We start from the raw sequence: 27,167 nt of genomic DNA, 5'->3' as shown, positions 1-27,167 counted from the left end.
TAGGTAATAAAATTCTAGGAATCACTAACAAAAATATAAATTACAAAATTATTAGATGGAGGATCCAATGACCTTTCTGAAAAAATGGGATGGCTGAAGTCCTACAGAAGTTGGGTAAGGGAAGGATAAAGCCTTAGTTTATTTGGCATCAATACCCAATGGCTTTAGCAACCGAGCCAGTAGGCACCCTCAGTATCCAGTGAGCTTTGTTCACATTTCTCCTAAACTTGTCTAGAGAAATGGAGTATCAAATAATAATACTATTAAACTCATCTCAAGAAACATAACCACACACAAAAATTCTCCTAGACTTGCCTATGGAAATATAGTAGCAAACGACAATTTCTCTTAAACTAGTGAGAAATACGGCAATAGATAAAAATGGAGGGTATTGAATAAAAGGTGGTTCCAGCATCCCCAGGAAAGGCCTTATCAGAGCATTTGATTCACCAAGTCTAAAATGAATAACTACTGCTGCTGAAAGGCCTTATCCCCAGGAAAGAACTGCTGCTGTTATTAATTAAGACAATTTATGGCCTATCAAATTTACAACAGGGAAATCAGCCTAGGATATTGATTTAGGTATTCATTCATATTCTATGGATAGGAACCTGTTCATGTACCAATCTCAATGCATTAACTGTTTACAAACAAAAAGGGATTGTGGTGGATCCTCTAGCCTCTGACATTGAAAGAGATCTGGTGACCCCTGCAATGAAGAGAAGAGGACAGATGCGCACATATTATCAGGTAAACAAGATAACGGAGCAAACAGAGGTGTTTCCTCTGCTTGAATGACTACAAGACCCAGCCTACAAATAAAAGGAGTCAGATAGAATCTCTGACAGCCTGTTACCACCCGTAAAAATAAAAATAATAAAAGGAGCCAGATATCATTTCACCAGCCCATAGCAAAACTGGGGCATTATTACCTGAAAATAATTCATTTTACTAATATTCCATGACCAAGAAGGGCTGATAATTCCATTAGTGCTAACCTCCAAAAAAAGAATAGTAAACAAAGACCGTTCTTTTAAGCACAGCACAACCTTCACACATTAACAAATTTTACTCATCAGTTGCTCCCCACATTTTACCACTGAGAAAGAGAACAACCAAATATGCCATTTTCAATCCAATGTAACCTTTTTTGAGGAAAATCCAATCCATAGGTATTGTAAATAAAAGATTTTTCATTTTAATGAATGAACTAATTGCATGAGTTCATCACTCAGCTTGTCATGCTTCACTTCTGACCTACAACAGGCTCATCTGAACCACTGGACAGAAAAGGCGTATCTCATGTTGTCCATGGCAGAACACCAAAGTGGAATTACAGGAATCGACCTATAAATTCAATTGCTTTTCATTGACAACTCATTATTCTAAACCATTCCAGGTTGAAAATTAAAAGATAAATATCATCAAATATTTTACAGTTTTACTACCACCTCTCGATTGAGCCACTCTCTCGACAGGACCAACAGCCCAGTCAAAATATGTTGGTTGGCAACACCAGCCAAACTGCTGCAGAAAAAACTGCTTTCAGTCGATAAGATTCTTCTCAACAGGAGACACGGTTTAAAATCCATTATTTAAATAAAGTACAGGATTCCTTGCTGGTTAGTGCACACCACCTCTTGCCATAGAATTCTCTCTTTTTGGTCCTATCATGTATCAAAAGCTCGAACGACCCTGCACCTGTGGAGAGTACCATGAAATCTTTAGTCAATCACAAACTTCAAGTAAAAGGATTTTCAAGTCTGTGATCTTGGGTATTGCAGTGCTTTGAAACTGTGACAGATCATGATCAAGTCATGCCAATAGCAATAGCTGTAATCTGAACCAAAATGCATTAGGAACTACCTGAAATATTCGGCAGATCAGAAACTTTCCATCAGCAAATTCTCATCTTGAAAGTTCATATCTTCAGTGATCCATGATGAACCATCAGTTATCCATACTCCTATAGTCTTCGCATTTACCCAGAACATTATCCACTGACTGAATTGCCCTGGAATTCCCCAACTTCACAAAAACAGCACGCACCAAAACATTCCAAGTGGCAATGTTTGGAGCAATGCCTTCATTTAACATCTTCAGAAGATACACTGTAGCATCTTCTTGTCTCTGTTGACTGCAAAGACCAGAAATTAGAGTAGTATATGTGATTACATCACGGCAACAATTTTCTGCAGCCATTCCACCTAAAAGTTGAGCAGCAATCCTAATTTCACCTTCCTTACAGTAAGCATGGATGATTGAATTAATAGTGACTGAATCAGGTTGAATCCCCTGAACTATCATCTTTCCTTTAAATAGTAAAGCCTCCTTGATCCTACCCACCTGGCAGAGGCCATGTATCATAGTGTTGTAAGTTACTAAATTCAACTCAGCCCCACTTTCCAATATCTCATTCACTAATTGGAGGGCTTGCATAAACTGTCCTCCTCTGCAAAGACCATCAAGCAACTCATTGTATGTCCTGATGTTTGGTTGACAACCATGCCTTCTCATCTCGTCTAATATACTCATGGCCCAGCCTACTCTTCCAGTGTCGCACAGACCTTTTATCAATGTGTTAAATGTCACTGTATTTGGAGGACAATTTTCAGAGAGCATATTCTCAATAAGACGATGAGCATGATCGAACATGGACTTCCTGCAAAAAGCATCCACCAGGCAAGTATACACGACAACATTAGGTTTGCAACCACTGCTCATCATCTTGTTCCAGATTGAAATAGCACTTTCCAGGTCTCCTACTTTTGAGAAACCATCAATAAGACTACTATAGGTCTTGACATTTGGAGGACAGCCATTTTTTTCCATCCCATCCAAGACGTCTAGTGCTTTCTTTAGATCTCCATTAAAGCAATGACCATGGACAAGAATATTAAATGCAACAACATTGGGCATACACCTCTGCTGAATCATCCAGTTCCACAAATCAAGAGCTTCAGGCACTCTGCCTTCTTCAAAAAACCCTTTCATCAATGATGTAAAAGTGACGATATTAGGACTGCATCCTCTTACCAACATTTGTGCCAAAACAGCAAGAGACAGCTTCAAGTCGCCTGCCTTGCAAAGTGCATTAACTATTGTAGTGTAAGTAATTACATTAGGGCTGATACCCCTATTAACCATTTCTTCTAGCAAAGAAAATACCTCTCCCATTCTAAATTCACCACACATGCCATTTATCAAAGCATTATAAGTAGACACAGTAGGGCTTATTCTCAGCAAAAGATCCCTCGCTTCCTTTAGCTTCCCAAACCTACAGAGAGCAGACACTATTGTCGTGTAGCTCACATTGTCGGGCCAATGCCCCTTATTCGACATTTCAATGAGAAGTTTATAGGAAGCATCCACCCGATCATTCTGGCACAAAGCTTTGACAAGTATATTGTAGGTGAACATATTGGGCTCTATACCATCTTTCTTCATGTTGCTATAGATAGGATTGATCATGTTAAACCTGTTCTCTCGAAGCAAAGCATCCAAAAGATGGTTATAAATTCTCACCGTTGGCCTACAACCAAGATCCTGGATCCGGTAAAATGTCTTCAGGGCTTGCTCTGTGGAGCCAATTCGAGCATAAGAATTTATGACACCTACGACGATGTCTTCAGAACAAGGTAGTCCTTCCAGCTTCATCTGCTGCAAAAGGTACTGAACGGCATCCATCTGATTTTCCATCCCTAGTTTCTCTATCATGGCTTGATATGTCAGCTCCGTGTGCCCGAAAACTTCCGATTCAGCCACAGATTTGAAATATTGTAGCGCAACTGTAATGTCTCTCTCATGCCGTATTCTATTCACAACATCAATCTCTCTCAATCTTGGAGCACTCATGTCCTTTACTTGTTTGTGATCAGATATCAAATTCAACGTGAGTGCCATCGGCACCACAGGTTTTCGGACCTTCAACAATAATGAGCAACCCTCCTTCAAATACATGATTAAAGGAACTCGAACAGATACTATTTTTTATTGCTCACTTTGTTATCAAGTACAAACTCAATATAGAAAAAAACATCAAGTTCTCCAGCACCATGTTACTATAACATGATCATTGCCAGCATGCCTCATCTGAAATCCATCACCTTCTTTTCAATAAAAATATCCAAATTAAAGTGTGCGAGACCCTGCTTCATCTTAATACTTAATAATAATCAGATATGAAAATCTACAAACCAACAGCCCAAGTGCTTTAACACTAACACCCACTTTCAAATTCTATGCTCGGTTTATAGAGTAAGAACTATAATGAGACGATCTTATCCAATTCCGACATTTGTATTAGCATCAAAAAACTAATAAAAAGGAATGGCCTTTTTCTGATCAAAAGAAAGAAGTTTTTTCCCTTCTTCTTTTCCTTTTTCTTGATGCTCATTTGAAAGCAAAACGAGCAAACCTAGAGCTCCTTATGATTCTCAAAATAACGCTTCTAGACGCTCATCTAACAGCAACCAGACGAAGTGGAAAGCCCCAATTCGAGTTCGGCAGTGGGATTTTGCGAGCCCTAAAACATATTTAGTTAAAGATTAGAAAAATTCGAGATCATCCGAAACTCGATAGAATCAAAATTCGGGATTGGAAGTAGAAAATTCAACTGGAAATTTTTTTTTTCGCGTACCTTCGGATTGGAAGCGCTGAAGAGCCAGGGGGGATTCTCTCTGAAAACCCCCTCCCCACCCCCCCCCCCCCCCCCCCCCCCCCCCCCTCCCCCCGCCGCTGCTCGCCGTCGGCGGATAAAGCTCTGCTCGCCCGTGCGCAATTTTACGCACGTATACACGAGAGATCGTGCGATCGGGTGGAGGCTCCGGTTCGTAGACCTAGGTTAGTCCCACAGCTAAAAGCGGTTCTCGACGGGTTCGGGTTGTATCTTTCACCCGGAAGAACGATTGATCTTCTTTGGCGATGTAGACCGTTCGATTTCGCCCCGTACAGCTCTCAAAGCACTTCAAATAGTTTAGCCATCTGCTTGCACGGATCTCAAAACAGCCATTGCGCGGTCCGATGATGGATGGGTGCGAAGGAATATGAATCCTTCTTTCGCGCAAAAGTTGCAACCTCCGTACACGCAGGTCCTACGGATCAAAGGCGTGGATCTCTTTCTGCTGCTACGATTCGTATTCTTGATATTTTCAAAATATCGGAGTCTCCGACACGGTTGTCATGATAAATTCAAAATTAGCACCTTCCCTTGCATATTAAATTTTAAAATTTATATGTATATATATATATATATATATATATATATATATATATATGAAAAATTCCGATCAGCTGTTTTTATTATATTGGCTGATATTTTTGTATTTAATAATCTATATTGGCTGAGAGGATAAAAATGAAAAAAATATTTCTATATGTGTCGAATAATAATTAAAATCTAAGATTTCAATTGGGAAAGAAATGTGATGCTCTAACAAGGATAACTAATATTTTAGGATTTGTTTGGATGTCCAAATCTGATATGCCTAGATAAATTTTAAACAAACAATGTTTGCAATCACAGAGAAAATTTTTGCAAGATATAATGACTACGGAAAAAATTTTGCAATCATAAACAATTTTAGATAGTAAAATATTATTTCGCTACGATGATATCCAATATTTCAATTTTTTTGCAGTTGCATGATGAGTTGGGACCTCTTCCATTCACGTTTAAATTAAAGCGGTCCATTCTCAATCACTCATCATCTATTTATTGTAAATTGCTCAGTGATGGAGGAAGTGATTGGATTGCACAACATACATTCTTCTAGCTCTACTCAATCTTCAACCATCTTGCAATACAGGAATATCAGTTATGTAGATCTCTCATCTCTCTAGCTCTGCAACAAATTGTAGAGGATCTTAACTCCTGTATGATTTAGGTTTTTTCGATTAATAGAATTTTTTCTCTACACACCATTAATCTATACAAGCAAATGAATGAGCTGCACACTCAAACAAACCTAGGTTGCCTTGCAATTGATGCTGTTACATGTTCTAACAACTATAAAGTTTGCTAATAACCTAGAATAAGGGTTCGTTTGGTTCGCAGAAAAAGGAGGAAAAATGTGGTCAACGGAAAAGTAATGAGATGCCTCTTATTTGGTTGGAGTTTTCAAAGAAGAGAGCAGGGAAAGTTATATTCCCATGAGAATATGATTCCCACATTTTATGGGAAAGTCTTTCCCATGAGAAACATGGAAAAGTTACTTTCTCATGAAGCCGGAATCACTCTATATTTTTTCCTAAAAAGACCCTTCAACATTAAAGAGGCATTAAAGACCTAATTTTTATTAAGGGTATAATAGAAATTATACATAACTTTCTCAGAAAAGTGGATAGTCAACCAAACATAAGCACTTTAGAAATTTGTCACTTTCCCATGGTATACCAAACATGCCAAAAGTACTTTCATAGGCATTCTCTTTTTAGAAATCTGCTTTTCAGAAATCTTATTCCTAGGAGGAAAAATACTTTTCGCGAACCGAACGAACCCTAAAAGATCACAAGAATATGTGAACTAATTATCACAGCACCCATTAAGGTTCCCATGATGCTAAGCACGGGTGAGTTGAAGGAGATGCTGGAGGGAATGGAGTTTAGAAAAATCAAGATTTGCTCCTTTTTTTTTTGCTTAAAAGGTTTGCTCTTTTTCTAGTGCACATATTCTACTATAATGCAAATTCATTCGCAACACCCAAGTCCTTCTCCACGTAAAAACACCGCACGTCTGTCTATACTACTTTTTTCATACAAATGAATCCCGTTAGTTCAGCACTTCTAAAAGAAGAAAAAAAAAACAAAAAGAACGCACTAAAAGAAGAAAAAAAAAAAAAAACAAAAAGAACGCACCAGCTACAAATAAAAGTGTGAATGTATTTATTAGATAAATTTCTATTTCATATGGTCATAGTCATCCATGCATCCCCTCGTATGCATCGCTCATGCTCTATACTCATGCTCTATACTCACTTGCAGAAGATTATTTATAGATGGTTGATTAAGGCCCGTTTGGCAGAGTTGTTGGCGGTAGAACTTTTTGAAGTAGGACTTTTATAAAAAACTATTTTTGGTATGATAAAACGATCCTAGATTCCTAAAGAACATTGCATAGTATTATACAACATAACGTAATAAAATATAATATAGATTAATACATAAATATATAATATAGTATAATATTACTATAAATATAATATAATATTATTATAATATAGTGATATAATATTGTATACTATAGCATAATAATATAATATAATTTGATATTATATAACATAATATATTTAATGTATTATATATAATGTAATATAATATTTTATTTATAGTATAATACAATAATAAAGATATAAAATATTATAATTATTATCATTATATATTAATATTATTATTTTGTGTAATTATTAGATTCATTAGTATTTTGATCCAAAAAAAAAAATTAGCTTTCTGACGGAGCCTAAAAGTACTTTTTCAGAGAAGCTCTAGCAAAACTAAAACAGCTTTCCAATTTTTTTACCAAGCACTTCTAGTTCATCTAAAATTACTTTTGGAGAGTCAGAAAGTGCTTTTTGACCCCTCAAAAACTCTACCAAACGAAGCCTAATTAATAGCCATTATTTTCCACCTTCATTTAAATAAAATAATATTTTTTATTTTTTAAAAAAAAGATTGCAAGGAGCAGTTATTATTTTTTAAAAAGCGAGTTCTGACAATAGACTAATAATGTAGAAAAGAGGCAAAATAATACAAAAGAACGAGAAATAATGGCGCACACCGATGCCAACGTATACAAATGTACAGTGCAACGTATTTTGCACCCTTCTTCCTCAAACCGGCTCCAACTTTACTTTCTTCCTACGTCTTATATGTCGGTTCCGGTTAATCTACCTACCACAGACGGCACACACAACCGTAAGCCGACAGTGGCATTTCTGTAAATCTCTCCACGCCACCGACCTCCTCCTCCGTACCGCCGCTGGTTAGTGGTTGCCTAGTCTGCATTCGCCTAACCAAGCATCTAACGGCACCGAAAAAAAACCCTACTCGTAGAAGCACACCAGACTCTACTCATAACTTCTCGCGGGCCCCACTACCAGGACCCTTTACTAGTGAGTGGGTTAATATTTTTCTGGTCTCTTTTCAAGTGTTCTTCTCGCAGCCATCCTGGCCGCCGCTGAGCCAACTCCTTTAAATCCAAACACCAGCCGAGAACGCGCTTAATTATTTTTCGGACCATTTTTTTTTCTATTTTTCGTTTGTTTTTCTCTTTCGTCACTCTTCTCCAAGAAGCTAGGGTCCCCCCCTCTCCCCCCTCGGATCTGGTTATCCGAGGAGCGATCTTGGGAATGCTCGTGGATTTGGACCGCATCTCGTTGTAGGATTGCAAGCTAATCTCCGGGACCATCGTTAATGGAGATCGCAGGACCGATCGCACCCGGCCAGGTACGCGAACTCCAGGAGATCTAACTCGTCCTTGCTTCGAATCTCCGATTTACTTGGAAATTTTGGCCGTGAACATCGTTTCGATAATTTTTATTTTGATTTCCAGCCTACATTCCTTGTGAGTCCATTAGATATTAGTTAGAAAAGGATTCTTGGGATTTCTAGGGTTTTGGAACGAGACCAGTGCACGGAATGCGAGTATTAGTTGCTCGTTTGATGACACTTGGCAGTCTAAAGCGAAATTTTTGGTTGTTTAAACAGTTAGTGAGGTATTTAGGGTTTCAGCTGAACTGGGGAGGAAAAAAGGCGACTTTCTGATGAGTTAGTGCGTGTTTAGGATTTGTTTTCTGAAGCCCCCCCCCCGCGCCCCCGCGCGCGCCCCTTTTGGGATATTCGACAATGCTTTGTTTTTTCTCGGATTTTAAGTATGGCAATAGATATTTTTTTTTTAATTTAATTGACAATTCGGGACCGCCTTTCTAGTCTGCTTGTTGAATGTAGTGGTAGTTCACTGAAAGAGCCATTTTCTTTTGACATAAGTTAGCTTTGTTTATGGGGCAGGTATCGTTTCTGCTTGGATTCATCCCTGTTTTCGTGGCATGGATATATTCAGAATTACTGGAATACAGGAAAAGTTCGGCTTCTCCAAAAGTGTGAGTTATATTCTATTGACATGGATTATAGTTTACGTTACCTTAGTGAAGATTGTTCAACTCTCTGAGATTGTGATTCTTGATCTAGTTCCATTTAAATGCGGTTCTGTAGCATCACCAGCTATTATCCAATATTTAATTAGCTCTTCCTCTCGAATAACAATTCATCTTATGCTGATAAGGTAGTACCGTTTCTTGTATTATGATGAGGCAAAAGTAAACTTGGAAAAAGTTTAAATGGCATGTCCTGATATGTTATATCTGCTATCAGCTTAAATGGCGCATCTCTTGATTTTTTTTCCTTTTTATAGTGGCAGACATTCAGACATCAATTTGGTTGTGTTAGACAATGAGCCAAATAGGGAAGATGATCGAGCTTCATTACTAGAGGGTGGTCTTCAAGCAGCATATCCGAAAGCACTCCAAGTGTCTGCCACATCGCCCCTTTTAAGGTAGGTCATAAATTTTTCTTTACTTCTCACTACTGCAACCAAGGAACTGTGTTGTGTGTCATGGCAAACCCTGACCACATTTGTTTATGCATCCTGGAGCTGTTCAGATTTTGTCTGATGGATGAGGCATTCTTGCTAGAGCATCGGTTAACGTTGAGGGCGATGTAAGTGAAGCTTTTATGTTATGTTGAAGGCATAAACACTTATCAAGTTGGAGATTGTTGTGACTGATTTATTCTCATAATTTTTCAGTTCCGAATTTGGAGCTTATTTGGTCTATTTTTTCATATGTGATCGGACAAATCTTCTTGGAGAGTCAAAAAAGGTGCTGTTTTAGCTCCTAATCAACAGAAACCATATGTTCTAATTCGCAAGAGTAATATATGAAATTTGGATATCTTTGTATTTTCTATTTTGTTTTTAGAATGATCATTATGATCTGCGTAAAGGATGCAAAAGCCTTTGTCTACCGATGCTGCTCTTTACCTATTCCTTCTGATCTTGTCATTTTTCATTATTAATGCCCATATTTTAAATAAGACAGCATATGATGTGTTATTTCAGGGTTCTCAAATTTAAATGCTATTAATTCATTCTAATAATGTAATATGAATTAATTTTCCCTTAGAAGAGCACTTGAAATCTTATAAACCCAATCTATAGTTGCTTATTCTGATAGCAATTGGTTGGCATTGTCCTTTAGTGTTAAGCATCCCACACATGAATACATATCCCCATGCATGAAGTATTGACATAACCTAAAGTGGCACATTTTCTAGTCCTGGAAAGATTTCAGATTGCAAAAAGAAAGGCACTATCTGATATATGGAAATGCATTCAATTGAAAATTGTGTGCCAACCTAAAAAATGGACTTATATCTTGGTAATGGCTACTTCTATTGAAAGTAAAAGAAAACAAAGGCATCATATTACATCTAGAGAAAATAGAGAAGCTATATGTGTACCTTTACCCTGCAGATGTGCATGTAAAATCTTTATGTGGGCATCAAATTTGCTGTCTGCACTACATTTTTGAAGCCATCTCATCCACTTTTGTATGGTCTCATGCCCAAGGGAAAGTAGTGCACGGGTATGATGCTTTACATGGGTGGATACAATTTGTTGCGAGGCAACACAAAAGACAAATCTCGTCCATGAGTGGCCTTGTTCAGAGAGACCTGTTCACCACTGTATCTGAATTACTTGGAAAGAAAAAAGAGGCATCAAGAAAACAGAGCAACCATCTGCATGATTTCATGATTGCATGCCTACTAAATGAACTAAGGTAACTAGTTGCCAACTATGTTGGTTTCTTGTCACTAACAAGCAACATCTTGTGCAAAACACCACCTTAACAAACTAATGTGATACGGTATTTAGTAAAATGCATAGTAAGATGTTGCTGTTCACATTTTTTCACAAGGTCAGTTAAATATCATGAATTGTTATTGGATCAGAGCCACTTTAACATTTTTAACAATCTTGATGGGCTAGCTTAAACTTTTTATATCTGCATGAACAGCAACATGGTTGATGGCTTATTAAAGATTAAATTCAACCTTAGTTTTGCCCTATTAAAGGTTAGGTTTCATCTTTAGCTAGCAAAAATTGCTACAAAAGAAGACAAATCCTCCCATTAAATAGTTATTTATAGGAGAAATTGCTCTTGGGCATAATGTGCGATTTGAAGTTATTTCCTCGAATTGCAAATACATAGGCAGTTACAGAGGTGACAACTGCTAGGCTAAAATTTTTACCCTTAAAAGTTAATAGACTATTATTTTTGCAATAACTTCATTACTACATTATTCGATCCAAAAACTCCTTAATAAGTGTTTTAATCTTTTTAGATAAAGCTTGGAGATGTTCAAATAAACAAACTGTAGTCCCTCAAAAACTCTTATTTGGGCCCAGATTAAGCAGAGAAAACCTGAGTAGGTCTATACTCTACTTCTGGCAGGCTTGAACCGAATAGAGTAACCATAGTTCTCATGTTAGAATAACAAACAAGTTGCAATGTTACATGGCTAGTCCCCTGCGCCGGAATGCAGTTGGATCCAGAACGACTCTGGTATGATTTATGGACAGGTGGCTTTGTATCCTTTTACTTCAAATATTTCACCAAACACCATAAAAAGGGCACTTCACTACCATTAAAACCTCCTTTGTAACAAGCAAAAGACATGTGCGATGCACTTGAGGGGAAAAAAGAGGAGAGCGGAAAGAACATGGAGAAAGGCAGTGAAAGAGATATAAGCAGTTACCAGGGTTCCGACTTGGAATGTTTTCTCTTCTTTTCTTTTTTGGAGAGCATCAAACTTGGAATTTTTTTATCTTGGAGTGGGGAAGGATTCATGTTTGAGATTGCCCGGGTATCAAGATCGTGGAATATTTAGTTTTTCAGAATTAGGCTTTGTTTTTTCTCTCCTTTTGCCTTGTAGTGTTGAGAGATAATGATCCATCCTATTCTATTAGTTTATATATTTTACCCCAATTTTCTTGAATTGTTAACTAATTCTTTGATAAGTTCATCTGAAATGGAGCATGTTATTGACTGATTTATTGATTTTTTCTTATTTAACTACAAATCTGGGAAAAAATTACAGCAGTGAATTGTGGTTTTGTGATATAGTTGTAAAATTTGTTATAGATTTGCTAACAATGTTCATTTTTTAACATTTTTCCTGTTTGCAGAGTTACAGCCGAGATCTTTTTCTTTTTCTTTACTTTCTTCTCATCATAGTCTCAGCAATGACCTCTTTTAAAATCCACCAAGATAAGTCGCCATTCTCTGGAAAACCCATACTTTATCTAAATAGACATCAGACTGAGGAATGGAAGGGATGGATGCAGGTCAGTTTCTCTCTATTGACGATTGTCTTGCACGATGAACTTAACTTTTTGCCAATTGTACCAGGATATTCATTTTGAAAGTTGATGCCTCCATTCAAATTTATCCTGCCAGTTGATTTTATAATCCATCTCATGTCTGAGAAGAGGTTTATTTCATAGTCTGCTTTTTTTTAAAAAAAAAATGGAAGCATGTAGCTGTTTGTGCAATAAAGGCAGGAAATGAGCTTTTAAAATGCACCTGATGTTCTCATGCACATGCTCCAGTAGCTCAAACGAGGGTTTTGCTCTGGGAAACAGGAAATATGAAAAAGCTTGCAGGAATGGCGAAAAGCATTTTACTAATGCATTTCATGGCTTTTCTATACTTGTGCAAGCTTTGCGCTTCCATTCCATTCCCTTTATTATTAGAAAATGCAAGAGACAAACAAATTTTTATGGCTACCACCCCACTGTTTCTTCCTCATGAATATTTAGTTTTTTATTGTTTCAAAATGTGAAAGCTATTCAGCAATCTGATGTGTAATTCAGGCAATTTTAGTTGCTTGTTTATTTATTTATTTTTTTGGTAATCAGTATTTGAATGATTTCGTCCCTGTTATGTTGATAAACTTTGTTCCATTACCTTACAACTTTGCACAGTCCTTTCTAAACTTTAGTGTGATATGTGCAGAATATTCTTTATATTCTTGGAGACACAACACGACTTGCAAACAGGCTATATGTGAAATAAATAACTTATAAATCTGTTCTATTGGCTCTGTGATGTTGCCAGCAGCAGTTGCTGGAAGAGTTGCAGGCAGAGGCATTAAACCTAAATCAAGCATACTCTGGACCTGATTTAAGAGCCAGTCAAGTCAGAGTATGGAATTGAGTTATTTATACCTACCTAGGCCAAGTCAGCTCAAAAGATAATTAAAAAAATTTCTGCCATGATGTAAGACAAGTCATTTAGTTTATGGCCTGGTCAAACCGATGCTATCTAGTCTTTGTTTTAGCCTCGGTTGACCTCCTCCAATTACGAAAGGGCTGTTTCTAGGCTGATACATATCTGATATTGACTATCCCATGTCGTGGACCATGCGAGACTTCAATGAACACAATCATTACTCTAACTGATATACCAAAAATTCCTAGGCGTTAGATATGTGTTAGGTTGGAGACTTAAGCAAGTACATAGTAGACTGCCTCTCTGGTTTGAGTAGTCTTTTCCAAGTGAAGACCTTCAGTTGAGGATAAGCAAGTGGTCCTTTCTGTATGGAGGTTGCACTTTGGTCAATAGGCTGCCCTGGCCACAGGTGGCTCTCACTCTAGCCTTTCTTTTCCCAGTAGCCCTTTCCATAAGTCTTCCCTTCCATGATTTGAACTCCTTACATGGGGCTGGCTCTGACACCAAATGTTTACAACTCTAATCAATACATTAGAAACATCTAGATGTTAGAGATGCATCAATGCATGAATTCTTCATCTTGGAGGGCCTTTTGATGTCTCCATTTTCTTACAGCAGAAAATGTCTAAGATAATTTCAAGGTCCACCCGTTAATCACTGTTTGTTTTTCTTCTAATAGAGCTAATTACTAGAACCATAATGTACAACTTTGTCTAAATTTCTAGCTCTCTGAACTGAACTAGCCTGCCAGATATGACTTATCCGCCTTAGTTGTTAGATATATGAGTTGAATGTAACCATCCTTTCCTTTTCAGGTACTGTTTTTGATGTATCACTACTTCAATGCAAAAGAGATATATAATGCAATTCGTGTTTTTATTGCCGCATATGTGTGGATGACTGGTTTTGGGAATTTCTCATATTATTATGTCCGAAAAGATTTCAGCCTGGCACGATTTGCGCAGGTGACATATGTCAAACTTTAACTTTTTTCCCCCTTGCATTGGTGATGGGGCCTGGTACTGTAGTTGGTTATTTCCTTTCTTATTAGAATAGAATGCTGCTAACAATTTCTAACTATGTTCAACAGATGATGTGGCGCCTTAATTTCTTTGTGGCATTTTGCTGCATTGTCCTTAATAATGAGTACATGCTGTATTACATCTGCCCCATGCACACTCTTTTCACCATTATGGTTTATGGGGCACTTGGAATTCTAAACAAATACAATGAGCTCGGATCAGTGATTGCAGTAAAAATAGCTGCCTGCTTTTTGGTTGTTATTCTGATCTGGGAGGTTCCGAAAGTCTTTGATATAGTTTGGAGCCCACTAACATTCCTTTTAGGTCAGTACTCTCTAAAGTTTTTTTTTTTCCTGGTCTTTTGACTTTCTCCGCTTGTTTCTTCTAAAAGATGAATAAGGTTCTTAAGCCACTCATATCCAGGTTACAGCGATCCAGATCCTTCAAAACTGAAATATCCTCGTTTGCATGAATGGCACTTCCGATCGGGGCTTGATCGCTATATTTGGATTGTGGGAATGATATATGCCTATTATCACCCAACTGTAAGTTTTAGTGCACTTATGAATTTCTTATTGTCAAACAAATATTTTAGTAGCCAATGGTTGTTTCTGTTTAAAATGTGTCTGATTTGCTGTGTATGTGTTTCTTCATTCTTTTTGAATTTATAAATTAGACAAAATAACTTGCAAATAAGTTTTAGGCATATCACTCCAGGGTATGAATCATTTATTAGATCTATTCTCTAATGGGACTAACATTCACTGCAGAACTTGCTCCAGCAGTGTTATAAAAGCTGGGCAGGTCAGCCTAGTCTACCCATTCAACCTGTTATGATAAAGCTTATTGCATGTCAGGTTATACCCAAATCTACTTTTCTGTAAAGTACATCTGAACCATTGATCCAAGTGTTTTAACCATTTGAATCAAATGAATCAGAGATCTGGTTGTTCAGATCCACCTGATTCAATTCTAAATTGCCAGTGACTCTGGAATTATAACCTTACACACCACACAAACTTACAGAGAGAAAAAAGGCCAGACTGGGAGAGTGGAGCATCTTTGCCGTTGACCAAACTCTCTTCCTCTTGTTCATGTTCTAGACTTCTAGTTGAGGCAGTCAGGCCTGAGCCTTAAAACCGGATCTGTGGCTGAGTTTCCATAAGATCAAAGATCTGAGGTGTTCTACTGGAGAAAAAGAGACTTGCTTAGGGTACATTGGTGGAAGATAAAGGTGGGAGGATCTGATCTGTAAGTAAAATTGCAGTCAACCTGCAGTTTCTGTGACCTGGCCATCAATATAGGTTGGTGTCCAAGTTGGTTTCAAACTAGTGTCTTAAGTATTTTCGCATCAAAGCTCAGGGTAGTTGTGCTGAGGCCTTAAAGATGCAGCCTGGGTGACCGGATCATTCTTTGCTCTTCGACTCCTTTGGATTGTATAAGCATGTTCTCCTTGATGCCCCCAAACATCCACCCAACCCCATATAGCCAAACCAAATAAGATTTTGCCAAAAAAAAAGTTGACAATACTAGAAGTGGTGGTTATTTCATACTATTCTCATCTATTTAGTCTGGCTGCCAAAAAATAAAAGTTGAAATAGTGTTTCCAGTTTTTTTGCTCTCTCATTATTTATGTGAGTTAATAGGTGGATTATATATCGTGAAATTAATCAAAGGGTTTGACATGTTCCCCAATCGATCCTCTGTTTTCATATTATATTTATCTGCTCAGTTATATCTTCTTTCTTTGTGGCATCTTAGCCAAACTTTTAGTGTGCTTGCTGCTACAGGTTGAGAGGTGGATGGAGAAACTTGAAGAAGCTGAAACAAGGACAAGAATATCAGTCAAGACATGTGCTGTGACAGTTTCACTGGCGGTAGCTTTCATAAATTATTATGCATTTGTGTTTTTCATGAGTTAATGTGTCCAACCTTTTATTTTTTGGTCTCAACTCTCAAGTTTTCTTATCTAATTCAGATTGGGTATCTATGGTATGAGTATATTTACAAGCTGGACAAGATTACATACAATAAGTATCATCCTTATACATCATGGATCCCAATAACGTATGCACCTATCTCTTATGTATCGTGCATTTTTTGATTGCTAACACTTGATGCTAGTTTCTGATGCATTTTTTTTCTTACCCTTGTATATAGTGTCTACATCTGCTTGAGGAACTTCACACAACAGTTTCGGAGCTGCTCTCTGACCCTCCTTGCGTAAGTTACATTTGCCATATTTCAGTAAATTGTAGCCTGTGCTTCTGGATGAACATATTTGGACCAGCTCTTTGCAACCTTTACATTTTGGAAATTTGTCCTATGCATGTTCCTAATTAACCTTGTCATCAATTAATCAGGTGGCTTGGAAAGATAACATTAGAGACCTACATATCCCAGATCCACATCTGGCTTAGGTATGCCCAATTATCCTACTTGGTTGAGCAGTTCCCCAAAGGGCTTGAGCAAGTCCATGTATGCTAGCTTTCTCATGGATCATCAACTGATTGAAGCTTTTTTCCTTTCCCGCTGCAAATTTGCTTTTGATTTTGCAGGTCAGGAGTGCCTAATGGACAACCTCGATATCTGTTTTCGCTCATACCGAACTACCCATTGCTGAATTTCATGCTCACAACTGCCATATATATAGCGGTCTGTGAATAATAATATGAACACGGTGCAGGAAATGTTTAATTCAAGTCAAGAATGAGCAGAAAGTGTGACCGTCTCTTCTTGTGCAGGTTTCGCACAGACTATTTGAATTGACAAGCACACTGAAGACGGCTTTTGTGCCAGGTAGAGACAACAAGCGCCTCATGAATAACGTGATTGCAGGAGCTGCCATTTCAGTCATCCTATATTCCTTGTCCTCCGTTTTCCTAAACGTTCCAAGGATGCTGGTATGATATTTTCGCTGTTAATATTTATGAAAAAAAAGAAATCTTGATTAAACTTTCGCAGATTAGACTTTATTTTTGTCGAGCGCTCCTTTACATTTTTTTACCTTCTTCTAATCACATGCAGGTATGAGTATTTATAGTTGGTGGAGTCAAGAACTCTGTTAGACGTAGCACGTTCGGATGAAATGGTACTTTCGATGTCCTTGTGAAAGTGGGCAGCGGAACACAGGCTGGTCAAGTATCATATGGAGCTGCTAGATTAATTATATAGAAAAGTAGGTGCTGGAATTGGCAGCCTAATGAGGTGCTCGTGTGTGTGTTCATTCTGCGGGAGTGAGTACCCTTGTAGTCTCTTTTATGGGTCCGGGTTGTGGTGCAATAAGCTTACACGCTTTAAAATTTGTAAAGTATAGCTTAAAAATCCTCCGAGAATTGTGGTGGGGATTGTTAAAGTTCCGTTGTCTTGAATATAGCGAGCGTTTGAATGACTGGGACAGCCGCCGTGACTTTATTCGTATGCAACAGTGTTCTCAATGGCCTCTCCACCACTTTGTGTTGCTTTTGCCTATGTTTTTAGGCTGCATGAAGATTTCAGCTTTTATGTGGATCATTGTGTTGCGCTACTGAGAAGCAGACAGTCGATGGAACTCGCACACTCGTAAACTGGCAAGAGTCCGGTCATACTGGGACCCTTAAACAGGAAAAAAGTATTTCTTGAAACCTGGTCTTCCAACTTCCAATAATTTTCTTCAGGAGCTTTCCTGTATAAAATTGCTTTAGTTATTATATTATGGGCTCACGTGGTTCGCAGAAAGAGGAGAAAGGAATGTATGGTATAATAAAAAATAAAAAAAATAATATTTGGTTGAAGTTTTTAATGAAAAAAGATAGAAAAATAATTTTTTCAAAAATATTTTTAAGTTTTAGATAAATTAGAGTAATTTTTTTATTAAGAATATAATGAATATTATATATAATTAATTTCAAAAAATAAATGTTAAGCTAAATATAAATCATTTAAAAATATACTATTTTTTATTATTAATTAAATATGTAAAAATAATTTTTCCCATGCATTATATACTTACATACCAGTTTTTCCAAAAATATTTCAATGAAGAAAAAAAATTACGCAAATCAAATAAATTGTATATTAACAAATTATCAAGTATGGTTAATTTTTCCACGGGCAATCCAAAGTGATGCAACAATCATTAATTCTCATTAATTCCAACTCATCTGCCCCACACGTTTCTGTTATGATACAAGTAGCCCACAGCGAGGTAGTAAACTTAGTTGTGCATCATTAGGGCAAAAGAAACACATAACAGCCTTCTACCTTAAAATTAAACATTAAAAGTTCCAAGGCTCCTTACGTTTTACCGTAGCACATAAATCATAGATTCATGAATGGTTTCTTAAAGTTTAGACATATAGGCAGTTCACCATCAGCAAGCTGCAATATGTGCAGCACGAGAAAACAAGACACAATGGATCCGCTATATGAGGCCCATCTTGACTTGCACCCACATTTGCAACAAGGAGCCATCAGCATTCTTCCACACTAAAAACATCTGCGATGTCCAAAGAGGAGTAAGAGCGACCTTGTCTTCATAAAGAAGAAAGAAGATTTCGAGTATCTGTGGACTCCACTAAACAAGAATTCATGTTTGATGGAATGCCAATCATGACAGCAATTACAAGCTACAAATCTTGTTGTGTTGGTCTTGCTCTCCCTCTTTGAAATCATTTTGCCCTTTATTGTCATGCCTAAACAAAATATTATCAAGGAACCAATCAAAAAATAGCAAATCATACAAATTTCAACCCATTAGCTTTCCAAATTTAAACATCGTAAAAGATAGCTACATTAGTCAATTAGGTACAATTTGAGCTGTGTTTGATCTTTTGCTTTCAATGAGTGGATCAGCCGTTGCTTCTCTTAAAAAGCATACCGGGTCGAGTACCTGACACCAGCTTGGACAAAAGATGAACAAACTTGAGATTGATGGACCTGACAATAATATGGCCACAGAATAGGAAAAAAAAAGGAATCATAAAAAGGAAAGTATTCACAAAATAACAAAGGATCCAGATCATTGTTTTTGATGATGTACCAAGGACGGTGGAAGCTTACTTCAGAATAGTTTTATGGCTACTGCAATCTTCAAAACGGATGTTGTAACGAACTTCTTCACCAACTGTTGCATCCATCTCCTGAGCAACTCGACAGGAGACAGATTAAAGCAACTCTGCAAGGTTGGGTACAAGCAACCATTGGGAACTTGCCTAAGTAATCAGCCTCCAAAACAGATTGGGAATCTGTTCAACCACATCATTCCTTGCATCGGTAATTTAGACCAACGATGCTATAGCAAACAATCACCATTCCCCGAACCCAAGGTCCATAAATGTTATGTACATCATATTGTGTGAGGGAATCAAGAATTCTAAATGGCAAAAAAGAAAATGGTGCCTGACCTTAAGCATTCAAAAAACAAAATAAAAATGATAACTTTGCATACATTTTAATAGTAAGAAAAGTAGCATATTATCGACTCCACAAGTAAAAAAAATCTTTAATCATCACAAATAGTTGAAACATACCCCATATGACTTTACATTCACAATCTTTCTAACCTTAAAAGAATTGGAAAAAAGAGAATCATCTACATAATATATATGAGTCATTGGTCCAGCATTTGCAAGCCTAAACCCCTTAAGAAACTGCCGCTATGCAACATGCAGGTCCTTGTTAAAAACCAAATAGATGTAAAATAGTTGAGGGGATGAAGGGCATCTTCATGCACTAAAGTCTTTATCACTACTAAATGATAATTTAAAAGCAACATTGGACAAAGATAATGATATACTTACAAGATTAAAATTGTTATGTTGTCCAGCCATTTGTCTCTAAAGATCTTTCCATCTAACAAGTGAAAAAGAATCTTAACCTGCATTGTTATAAATTTTCTTATATCCAACTCACAAAGGAACCGATACATATTAACAGAAATCATTAAATCATCAAATATTCACAGAAACTTAAAAGCACAAATAGGCATAGCAGCGTCCTAACACTAAGTCTCTCCACCTAATTCTGGTCCTGGCCACTAGAAAAGGTGACAGAAAGTAAGATATTGAACCAATTTGATAGATAAGATTTAACTAAATGCATAATTAAGAAAACTTGCTACCATGTCTTAGGAAAGCACAGATAAAATCTATAACTCTTAATCAATCAAAGGTACAGTGTAATTCTGTACTTGCTCTCAAATATAAAATCACCTATATGATTTTAATACAAAAATTAGTGAAACCAATGTTGTTTTATATATTATAATTTTTTCTCCAACACCTATAATGAAAATAGGCTGCATATAAAAAATGTCCATCCACTAGATCCATATAGTTATTTAAGGTGATTGCACCAATCTATGCCATTTGCTAAAATGTCAATAATGGGACACAAGAATGTAGGAGATCATGGTGCTTCCCCCACCCCCTCCCCCACCCCCCAAAAAAAAAATCCAAAGAATCCATTTCTTCCTTAGCATAACAATGGCCACAACAGCAATAATTGCTTCTCACAAGGATTGATTCTATAGAAAAAGAAAAAGGAGAGGCAATAGCTAAACTTGACCCTCTGGCCATAGCCACAAGCCGCCATGGCCAATGCTATGGGTTCACACTGTCTCACCACCAATAAAGTCACCTCTTCTCTCTTTCCCTCTCCTCTCTTGCTTAATGGTATTGTCATGTTTTGATTGTCAGGAAGAGATATGGAGAGGGTTTCCTTGAATTAAGTTACAGATTATTGTGTTCTTGGATCATGTAATTCTCAACCTACTTATGTAGGCATTTTAGCAGACTCTGTAGACCAGTCCCAAGGTTTGGGCCAACCAGTCACACAACCTAAGCCCTAGAAGAGGTGCACCAATCAATTTCTTAATCATTTCAAGTAAAGGTAAAGCAAGAGTAAGATTCCAAGGATTGGAAGAAAATATTTTATGCAGCACAACTTTTATTAAAGAGCGATGGTACGTGCGGAAGAGGGTAGCAGCATGCTTCGAACAGGGCGTTAGAAAGTTTTCTTTTCTAACTTTTTTCCCTGAACTTCAGCATACTACTTGTACAAGAAGTTGACCTCCTTACATGTCTTAGTAGAAGCTGTGAATCAACACTAACTTGTAATAAAACCCTGTAGTAACATTTGAGTCCCTGATGTTTATGTACAAGAAATTAACTTCCCCTCCTTTCTCCAATTGCAACAAAAGAGGGGGTCAGTTGATAGCTACGAGATATTTTTTTTTCTGTTTTGGGTTGGGGGGGGGGGGGGGGGGGGGGTGCAGGGCACTTTCAGTGTTGGACAATCCTTATCCCTCATGCACTTTTACAAATAGCATATCCCAGTTAGATGAGATTTTTCATGAAAAGAGGCTTATTTACAATTATTAGACATGGATAAAGACCAAAGACCAACTTACTTAATTAGAACACACATATGCAACCTTTTTGTAAGTTCCAAATGCTCAGACATTATGACAATATATTTAGATGTATAAGCTTCGCTAGAAGCTCGCGTTGGGATCTGGATATGTGCCAAAGTTACTTGATTTATTCCTTGATTATTCAGTAATTTTTCGCCCAACAACCACCGAATCTGGAGTTAAAAATGTGATTACATCTATTCCAGCATGAAGACAATCCAAATTTCTTCTTTTCGAGTCTATTGCACTCTATCTTCCCCACATGTACAATGTCATTTCAAGCAAGAAGTTTCCCAGATGCATCAGTAAGTCTTCAACTATCCTTTTTTTCCATTTAGGATCTATCACTTAACAGTGTTTAGAACATTTAAACCATGGACTGCACAAACATTAAAACAATTACACCACATTATCTACCTACAATACCAACGCTGATGATGGAACTTAAGACAAAATAATACACTTATAGTGAAATATCTCCTGTGCAATCCAGAGAATTACTTATACCGAGAAAATAAATCCTTATATGAATCATTTTGAAAACATAAAATGAAAATCAGGATTCAAATATCAATATCCAACAAAGTCCCTCATTCCCCCGCTTCGAAAGTTACCAACAGCTCAAATCGTTCCTTTTCCTTTACAGGAAAGCAGGGCCTGGCAGTGCCTTGAGAACTTCCAGTGGCAAAAAGTTTTCAAGCAGAAACAGTAAAGATAAAACCTTCCAAGACCCAACCACAACGCAACTCTAGCCCTCCAACATTACTATCACGAAATAAAAAGGAGTTCTTTGCACAAAATCCTTAACGTCATGATAGAACTGGCAATAAAAAGATGGGTGGGGAAAAAACTTTAACTTTTTTTCCATAGACACTAACCTGGGTGGTCTTCCCGCTGCCGCTCTCTCCGACGAGGATCAGCGTCTGGTTGGCCTGGAGCGCCTGCAAGAACTCCCCCTTTTGCTCCCAGACCGGGATGGTCTTCCTATTCTCCAAGATCTCGGAGTACATCTTATAGTAGGGGCGACCAGTTCACCGGTTGATCACCAGAAAGGCGGAGGCCATCTGGGAGAAGGCTCCATTAGCCTTGACCAGCTTCGCCAAGACGGAGGTCTCGTCCACCACGACGACGAGGCTCACCTTCCGCTTCTCTCCGTCGACATGCCAGGGTTCAATCCCCGGAAACCCTCATAATTCATCGACAATAATATTAATATGAATAAACACCACCAAGAACGTCAGCGTCTGTAGTCCAACGGTTAGGATAATTGCCTTCCAAGCAATAGATCCGGGTTCGACTCCCGGCAGACGCAAGTTTTTTAGGATGGCTTTGTTTTTGTTATTTTATTAAAAAAATATATATAAATTTTATTTAAAAAACGTTATAATTGGTTTTTTTATATTTTTAATATTTAAAAGACGAGAGTATTAATACAATTTTATATATTTTAGAGGGCATATATGTAAAAAATTCTTTACTCTTTTTACACCTACCAAATACATGGTAATTATAGGATCTAGAATAATACTTTCCCGTATGCTTAACTATGGTTGGTTTATATTATTACTATCATCATTATCATTAATCAATCAAGTTTGCATATGAATCTCATCCTATAATATTTGCACATTATCAACAACAATATTCTCCTTATGATTTGATTATAGAGAAATAAGAATTTTTTTCAGCACGATCACCTTGAATCTCTAAAAGTAAAATAATGAATTTGAAAGCAATGCTCTAAGCTAATTTACTCTCACAAAAGATGATTCAAACTATCATGCAAGTTTTATTTTACTTTCATTTTCTCATTCAAAGAGATTAGAAATTTCAAGATAATAATACTAAAATAAAATTTATTTACAAAATTAGATCTTGGTTTCTATAGTAATTATATTATCTTATTTTTTTTAGATTATACGATACACCTAGTCAAAATTTTTAGTTTGAAAACATTTTATTTTGATCAGTCCATTTTAAGATATAAAATCCATTAGACTTATAATTGCTGATTTAGCAACTCCATAAACATCTCACCTACCATATCAGACAGTAAATCTTACAAGCTATGTTGATCCCTTTTTATTTTATAAGAAACAAATTGTTCATATGAATATAGCAGGAGCCCTGTAGCATTGCTATATAAAAAACATGGTAAGCCTTAACAAATTGTAGAGATCATTGTAAGATTCTCTACTTATGCTTTTTTTAATCTATATTTTGGTAGAAAAATATATCCTCTCGGAATAGTTTATAAGAGAATTATCTCAACATAAGTAATAATGGACTCATAGGCTTTATCAATCGCGTGGTTAGCATGCATCAAACAGTGGAGATGTGGGCAAACTTTTTTTAAAAAAAACAATGTTGGTGGGACATATGCTTGTTTCTAAAAAAATATTTGCATTAAAATGGTAGAGATGTGTGCAACCTCCTCACTCTATTGGATAGAGTTCACCATCCCGAAAAGAAAAGGCACATCCAAAAACTTTATACCAAATATAGATCATTGCTCTACGATATGAAATGTATGTGTTTCTGAAATACAATTCAAATCCTGCTTTGCCGATGAATGCTATACATAATTTCAAACATTTTTCTGAAAGAAAGTGAAAAGGGAGCAGTCCACCCATATTTCACAAGCAAATAAGATCAGAATACAATATAATGAGAAAAGTAAAACATAAGAGTAACCCAAACAAAATAAGACCAAAAAAAATAAAAAAAAATTTAAGCACTTACTCGTGTCATCTTTTAACTCATATTATTATTGTTGTTGTCAAAATACGGTCTAATGATTTGGAGATGTGGAAAATGCTGATCAATCCACTATGATAGAAGGCAAAGTGCTTGTCTGCACGCAAAAAAAAGAAAACAAGAGATCTGGGGAATAGAAGAAAAGAGAGTAGAGCATTATGTAGAATAACACGAGATGCATATATGATATTTTGAGAGTTTTAAGTTAGGTGGAGAACTATTTTTAAGCTTTTTCTGTCACGCCCCTGCCTCCTCGGGGCACGTGAGGCACCCAGTGCCCACGTGAGGGCCACATGAGGAGGGAACACGGGACTCCCCTGCCAGATATTGTCCGGTTCTGGGGCTTCACGCAAGCGTCCTTCACCCCTCCCCGATTTTGTTTTCCACCCAAAACGCGTCTGCAGGATTAGGAGACACCCGCCTCATATGCCCAGGCTCTGGAATGAGTCTTTCCGATGTGGGACTATTGGGCCTTACACCCTTTCTACCATCGGATAAGAGCCGTCCTCGGCTCTGATACCAAATGTCACGCCCCCGCCTCCTCGGGGCACGTGAGGCACCCAGTGCCCACGTGGGGGCCACATGAGGGGGGAACACGGGGCTCCCCTGCCAGATATTGTCCGGTTCCGGGGCTTCATGCAAGCGTCCTCCACCTCTTCTCGATTTTGTTTTTCACCCAAAACGCGTCTGCAGGATTAGGAGACACCCGCCTCATATGCCCAGGCTCTGGAACGAGTCTTTCCGATGTGGGACTATTGGGCCTTACACCCTTTCCACCATCGGACAAGAGCTGTCCTCGGCTCTGATACCAAATGTCACGCCCTCGCCTCCTCGGGGCACGTGAGGCACCCAGTGCCCACGTGGGAGCCACATGAGGGGAGAACACGGGGCTCCCCTGCCAGATATTGTCCGGTTCTGGGGCTTCACGCAAGCGTCCTTCACCCCTCCCCGATTTTGTTTTCCACCCAAAACGCGTCTGCAGGATTAGGAGACACCCGCCTCATATGCTCAGGCTCTGGAACGAGTCTTTCTGATGTGGGACTATTGGGCCTTACATTTTCTATCTGGAAGTGTCCATTTATATTACTCCAACTAAAACTGGCCCATGCTATCAATCTATGGTTGGTTGGTTAGATTTGGGCCACATCAATTACTATCACCAATTTTATGATGCCAATATATGATCTGCATCCACTTAAATTGGATGCCTTGAATGCCTTGCTCCTTTTAAATATTTTGCTGGATGCTCATATCTATTACAAAAATCCTAGCAAGAAGTCAAAAAAAGAAGATAATAGCGATTGATGTGCTTGAAAATGAAAGAGGACTCCCTGAAAGCAATAACTCGACAAAACTTCGTAGTGAAGACACACTCTTCGTAATACGAGCCGGTGACCCCAAGCGAGATATTAACACCCACTATATTCACCGAACCAACCTTCGACCACAAATATCAGCTCCAAGACCAGTAGAGGACGGCGACAGCGGGAGATGGGAGGCGCTTCATCACCTCAATCAATACTCCGGTGGATTGTAGACAGCATCTCCAACTCTAATTGGAGCACGCCAAGCTCCATCTTCCGGTGGCCGTCGTTCGACCTCTCCGGTCTCGCCCCAAGTTGGGCCGGCACGGTGTCCCGGTGGCCGGGGATCGGCTTTTCGTTCATCGACGACATCCTGTGGGCCTTCGTGGTGGCGTTTGAGACGCTCGCTTTAGCGGCGACCGTGTGTCTCTTCTTTGTCTTCTGTGGTTGTAGCATTTGAGGCTATAGTGTCGAAGTGGTGAAAACTTCTTATGTTGGAGAATTTGGTGAGAAAATATTTTGTCTGTGTTTGGTTTCCTTTCTTTCTTATTCCTTTTTTATAACAGCTTGGAGAGCCTATGGCTTGTTTTTTTTATGTTTCATTTGCTTTGTTGATAGCTTACATGTAGTGACTAAGTAATGAACAGGCTTGTTGCTTTGAATCCATCTCTTTCAAACGGAGTTAGACTTGCCATTAAATCCTATCTCATGGTACTAGAAGCCTTTCTTCCAACAGAAGTACACATCATAGGATTAACGAGTCAATTTATGCAACATTAAATCTCAAAAATTCTTGTGACCTGAACGCTGATTCATGAAGCACAGTCTACATCAGGTGGTAGGTTAGGATTTACTTTGTCTATTAAGTTGCTAAGGCTGGAATTAAGCACTTGATTACGCTAATAGCAGGCAAAGTGTTTGCTAAATTTCTTATTTCAAAGTTAGTTCAAATCCAGAGTTGGTTCTAATGACTGGGGACACCACTGGTTTGGGCTGTACCTGATTCTCCTTTTGAAGTTTAAGGGCGACTTTTCCCCCTTTACAGCATCTTATGTATGTGTGGGTCATGCGCCCTCATATTGGGTGAAGACAACTTGAATTCGGTAGTGGTTCAGATCAATGGGCTCAAACAGGATCCAAGATATTGATTTCACTTATCACACCAGGACACGTGTAACTCAATTAGGATGGCCTGGTAGCTATATATAGAGTGGTACATTTTCTATGATAATGCATCATTTTCTATGATAACGCATAGTCATAGAGTTAGGATTGGCGGACCTGTCCATTATATAGATTTTTTATATAAATTACATATTGATAAATTGGTTGAATTTAGGTCATATATTTGTTGATAAACTTAATTTTAGAATATATTTTTTTGCAGAAATTTTATTTTTTCTTT

General features: G+C 37.8%; 2 protein-coding genes, 1 long non-coding RNA gene and 1 other non-coding gene across 8 annotated transcripts; 2 read left to right on the top strand and 2 right to left on the bottom strand.

Annotated features, from left to right (window-relative positions):
• Positions 1 to 1,333: 1,333 nt before the first annotated feature.
• Positions 1,334 to 4,718, bottom strand: LOC103709672 (Pentatricopeptide repeat (PPR) superfamily protein). Of its 2 annotated transcripts, XR_604484.4 has the most exons (3): positions 4,640 to 4,718; positions 1,867 to 4,525; positions 1,334 to 1,701 (listed from the first exon to the last, which is right to left on the bottom strand). XR_604484.4 is itself a non-coding variant. In XM_008795134.4 (2 exons), the coding sequence occupies exon 2, from the start codon at positions 3,958 to 3,960 to the stop codon at positions 1,951 to 1,953; it is 2,010 nt and encodes a 669-aa protein (XP_008793356.1). In that variant the 5' UTR covers positions 3,961 to 4,525; positions 4,640 to 4,718; the 3' UTR covers positions 1,334 to 1,950. The 2 variants fall into 2 exon arrangements, 1 of the variants encoding a protein (XP_008793356.1); XM_008795134.4 differs by having other exon boundaries at positions 1,334 to 4,525.
• A 3,441-nt stretch (positions 4,719 to 8,159) lies between these two features.
• On the top strand, positions 8,160 to 17,745 carry LOC103709671 (protein REDUCED WALL ACETYLATION 1-like). Of its 2 annotated transcripts, XM_008795130.6 has the most exons (16): positions 8,160 to 8,442; positions 9,004 to 9,095; positions 9,407 to 9,547; positions 9,655 to 9,711; positions 9,800 to 9,872; positions 12,242 to 12,400; positions 14,102 to 14,251; positions 14,377 to 14,632; positions 14,732 to 14,853; positions 16,099 to 16,185; positions 16,287 to 16,375; positions 16,469 to 16,531; positions 16,672 to 16,728; positions 16,867 to 16,963; positions 17,053 to 17,211; positions 17,336 to 17,745. In XM_008795130.6, exons 1-16 carry the CDS (start codon positions 8,410 to 8,412, stop codon positions 17,339 to 17,341), a joined length of 1,641 nt encoding a protein of 546 aa, XP_008793352.3. In that variant the 5' UTR covers positions 8,160 to 8,409; the 3' UTR covers positions 17,342 to 17,745. The 2 variants fall into 2 exon arrangements, with proteins under 2 accessions (XP_008793352.3, XP_088569295.2); XM_088713169.2 differs by lacking the exon at positions 17,336 to 17,745 and having other exon boundaries at positions 8,214 to 8,442; positions 17,053 to 17,252.
• Positions 17,746 to 18,793: 1,048 nt separating this feature from the next.
• LOC103709670 (uncharacterized) lies at positions 18,794 to 22,903 on the bottom strand. 3 transcript variants are annotated; one of them, XR_015974279.2, is made up of 4 exons: positions 22,580 to 22,903; positions 20,089 to 20,165; positions 19,349 to 19,580; positions 18,794 to 19,225 (listed from the first exon to the last, which is right to left on the bottom strand). It is a non-coding gene; the product is annotated as an uncharacterized LOC103709670 (long non-coding RNA). The 3 variants fall into 3 exon arrangements; XR_005514530.3 differs by having other exon boundaries at positions 19,349 to 19,463; XR_604482.6 differs by having other exon boundaries at positions 19,349 to 19,533; positions 22,580 to 22,901.
• Positions 22,904 to 22,941: 38 nt separating this feature from the next.
• TRNAG-UCC (transfer RNA glycine (anticodon UCC)) lies at positions 22,942 to 23,013 on the top strand. The gene has a single exon. It is a non-coding gene; the product is annotated as a tRNA-Gly (tRNA).
• Positions 23,014 to 27,167: the final 4,154 nt, after the last annotated feature.

The sequence above is a fragment of the Phoenix dactylifera genome, chromosome 17, assembly GCF_051530095.1.
Source record: "Phoenix dactylifera cultivar Ajwa chromosome 17, Ajwa_hap1_PhDact_Kaust_v1.1, whole genome shotgun sequence".
NCBI lineage: Eukaryota > Viridiplantae > Streptophyta > Magnoliopsida > Arecales > Arecaceae > Phoenix > Phoenix dactylifera.
The sequence above is the reverse complement of the archived record's forward strand: the minus strand, read 5'-3'. Positions and strand labels throughout refer to the sequence as shown.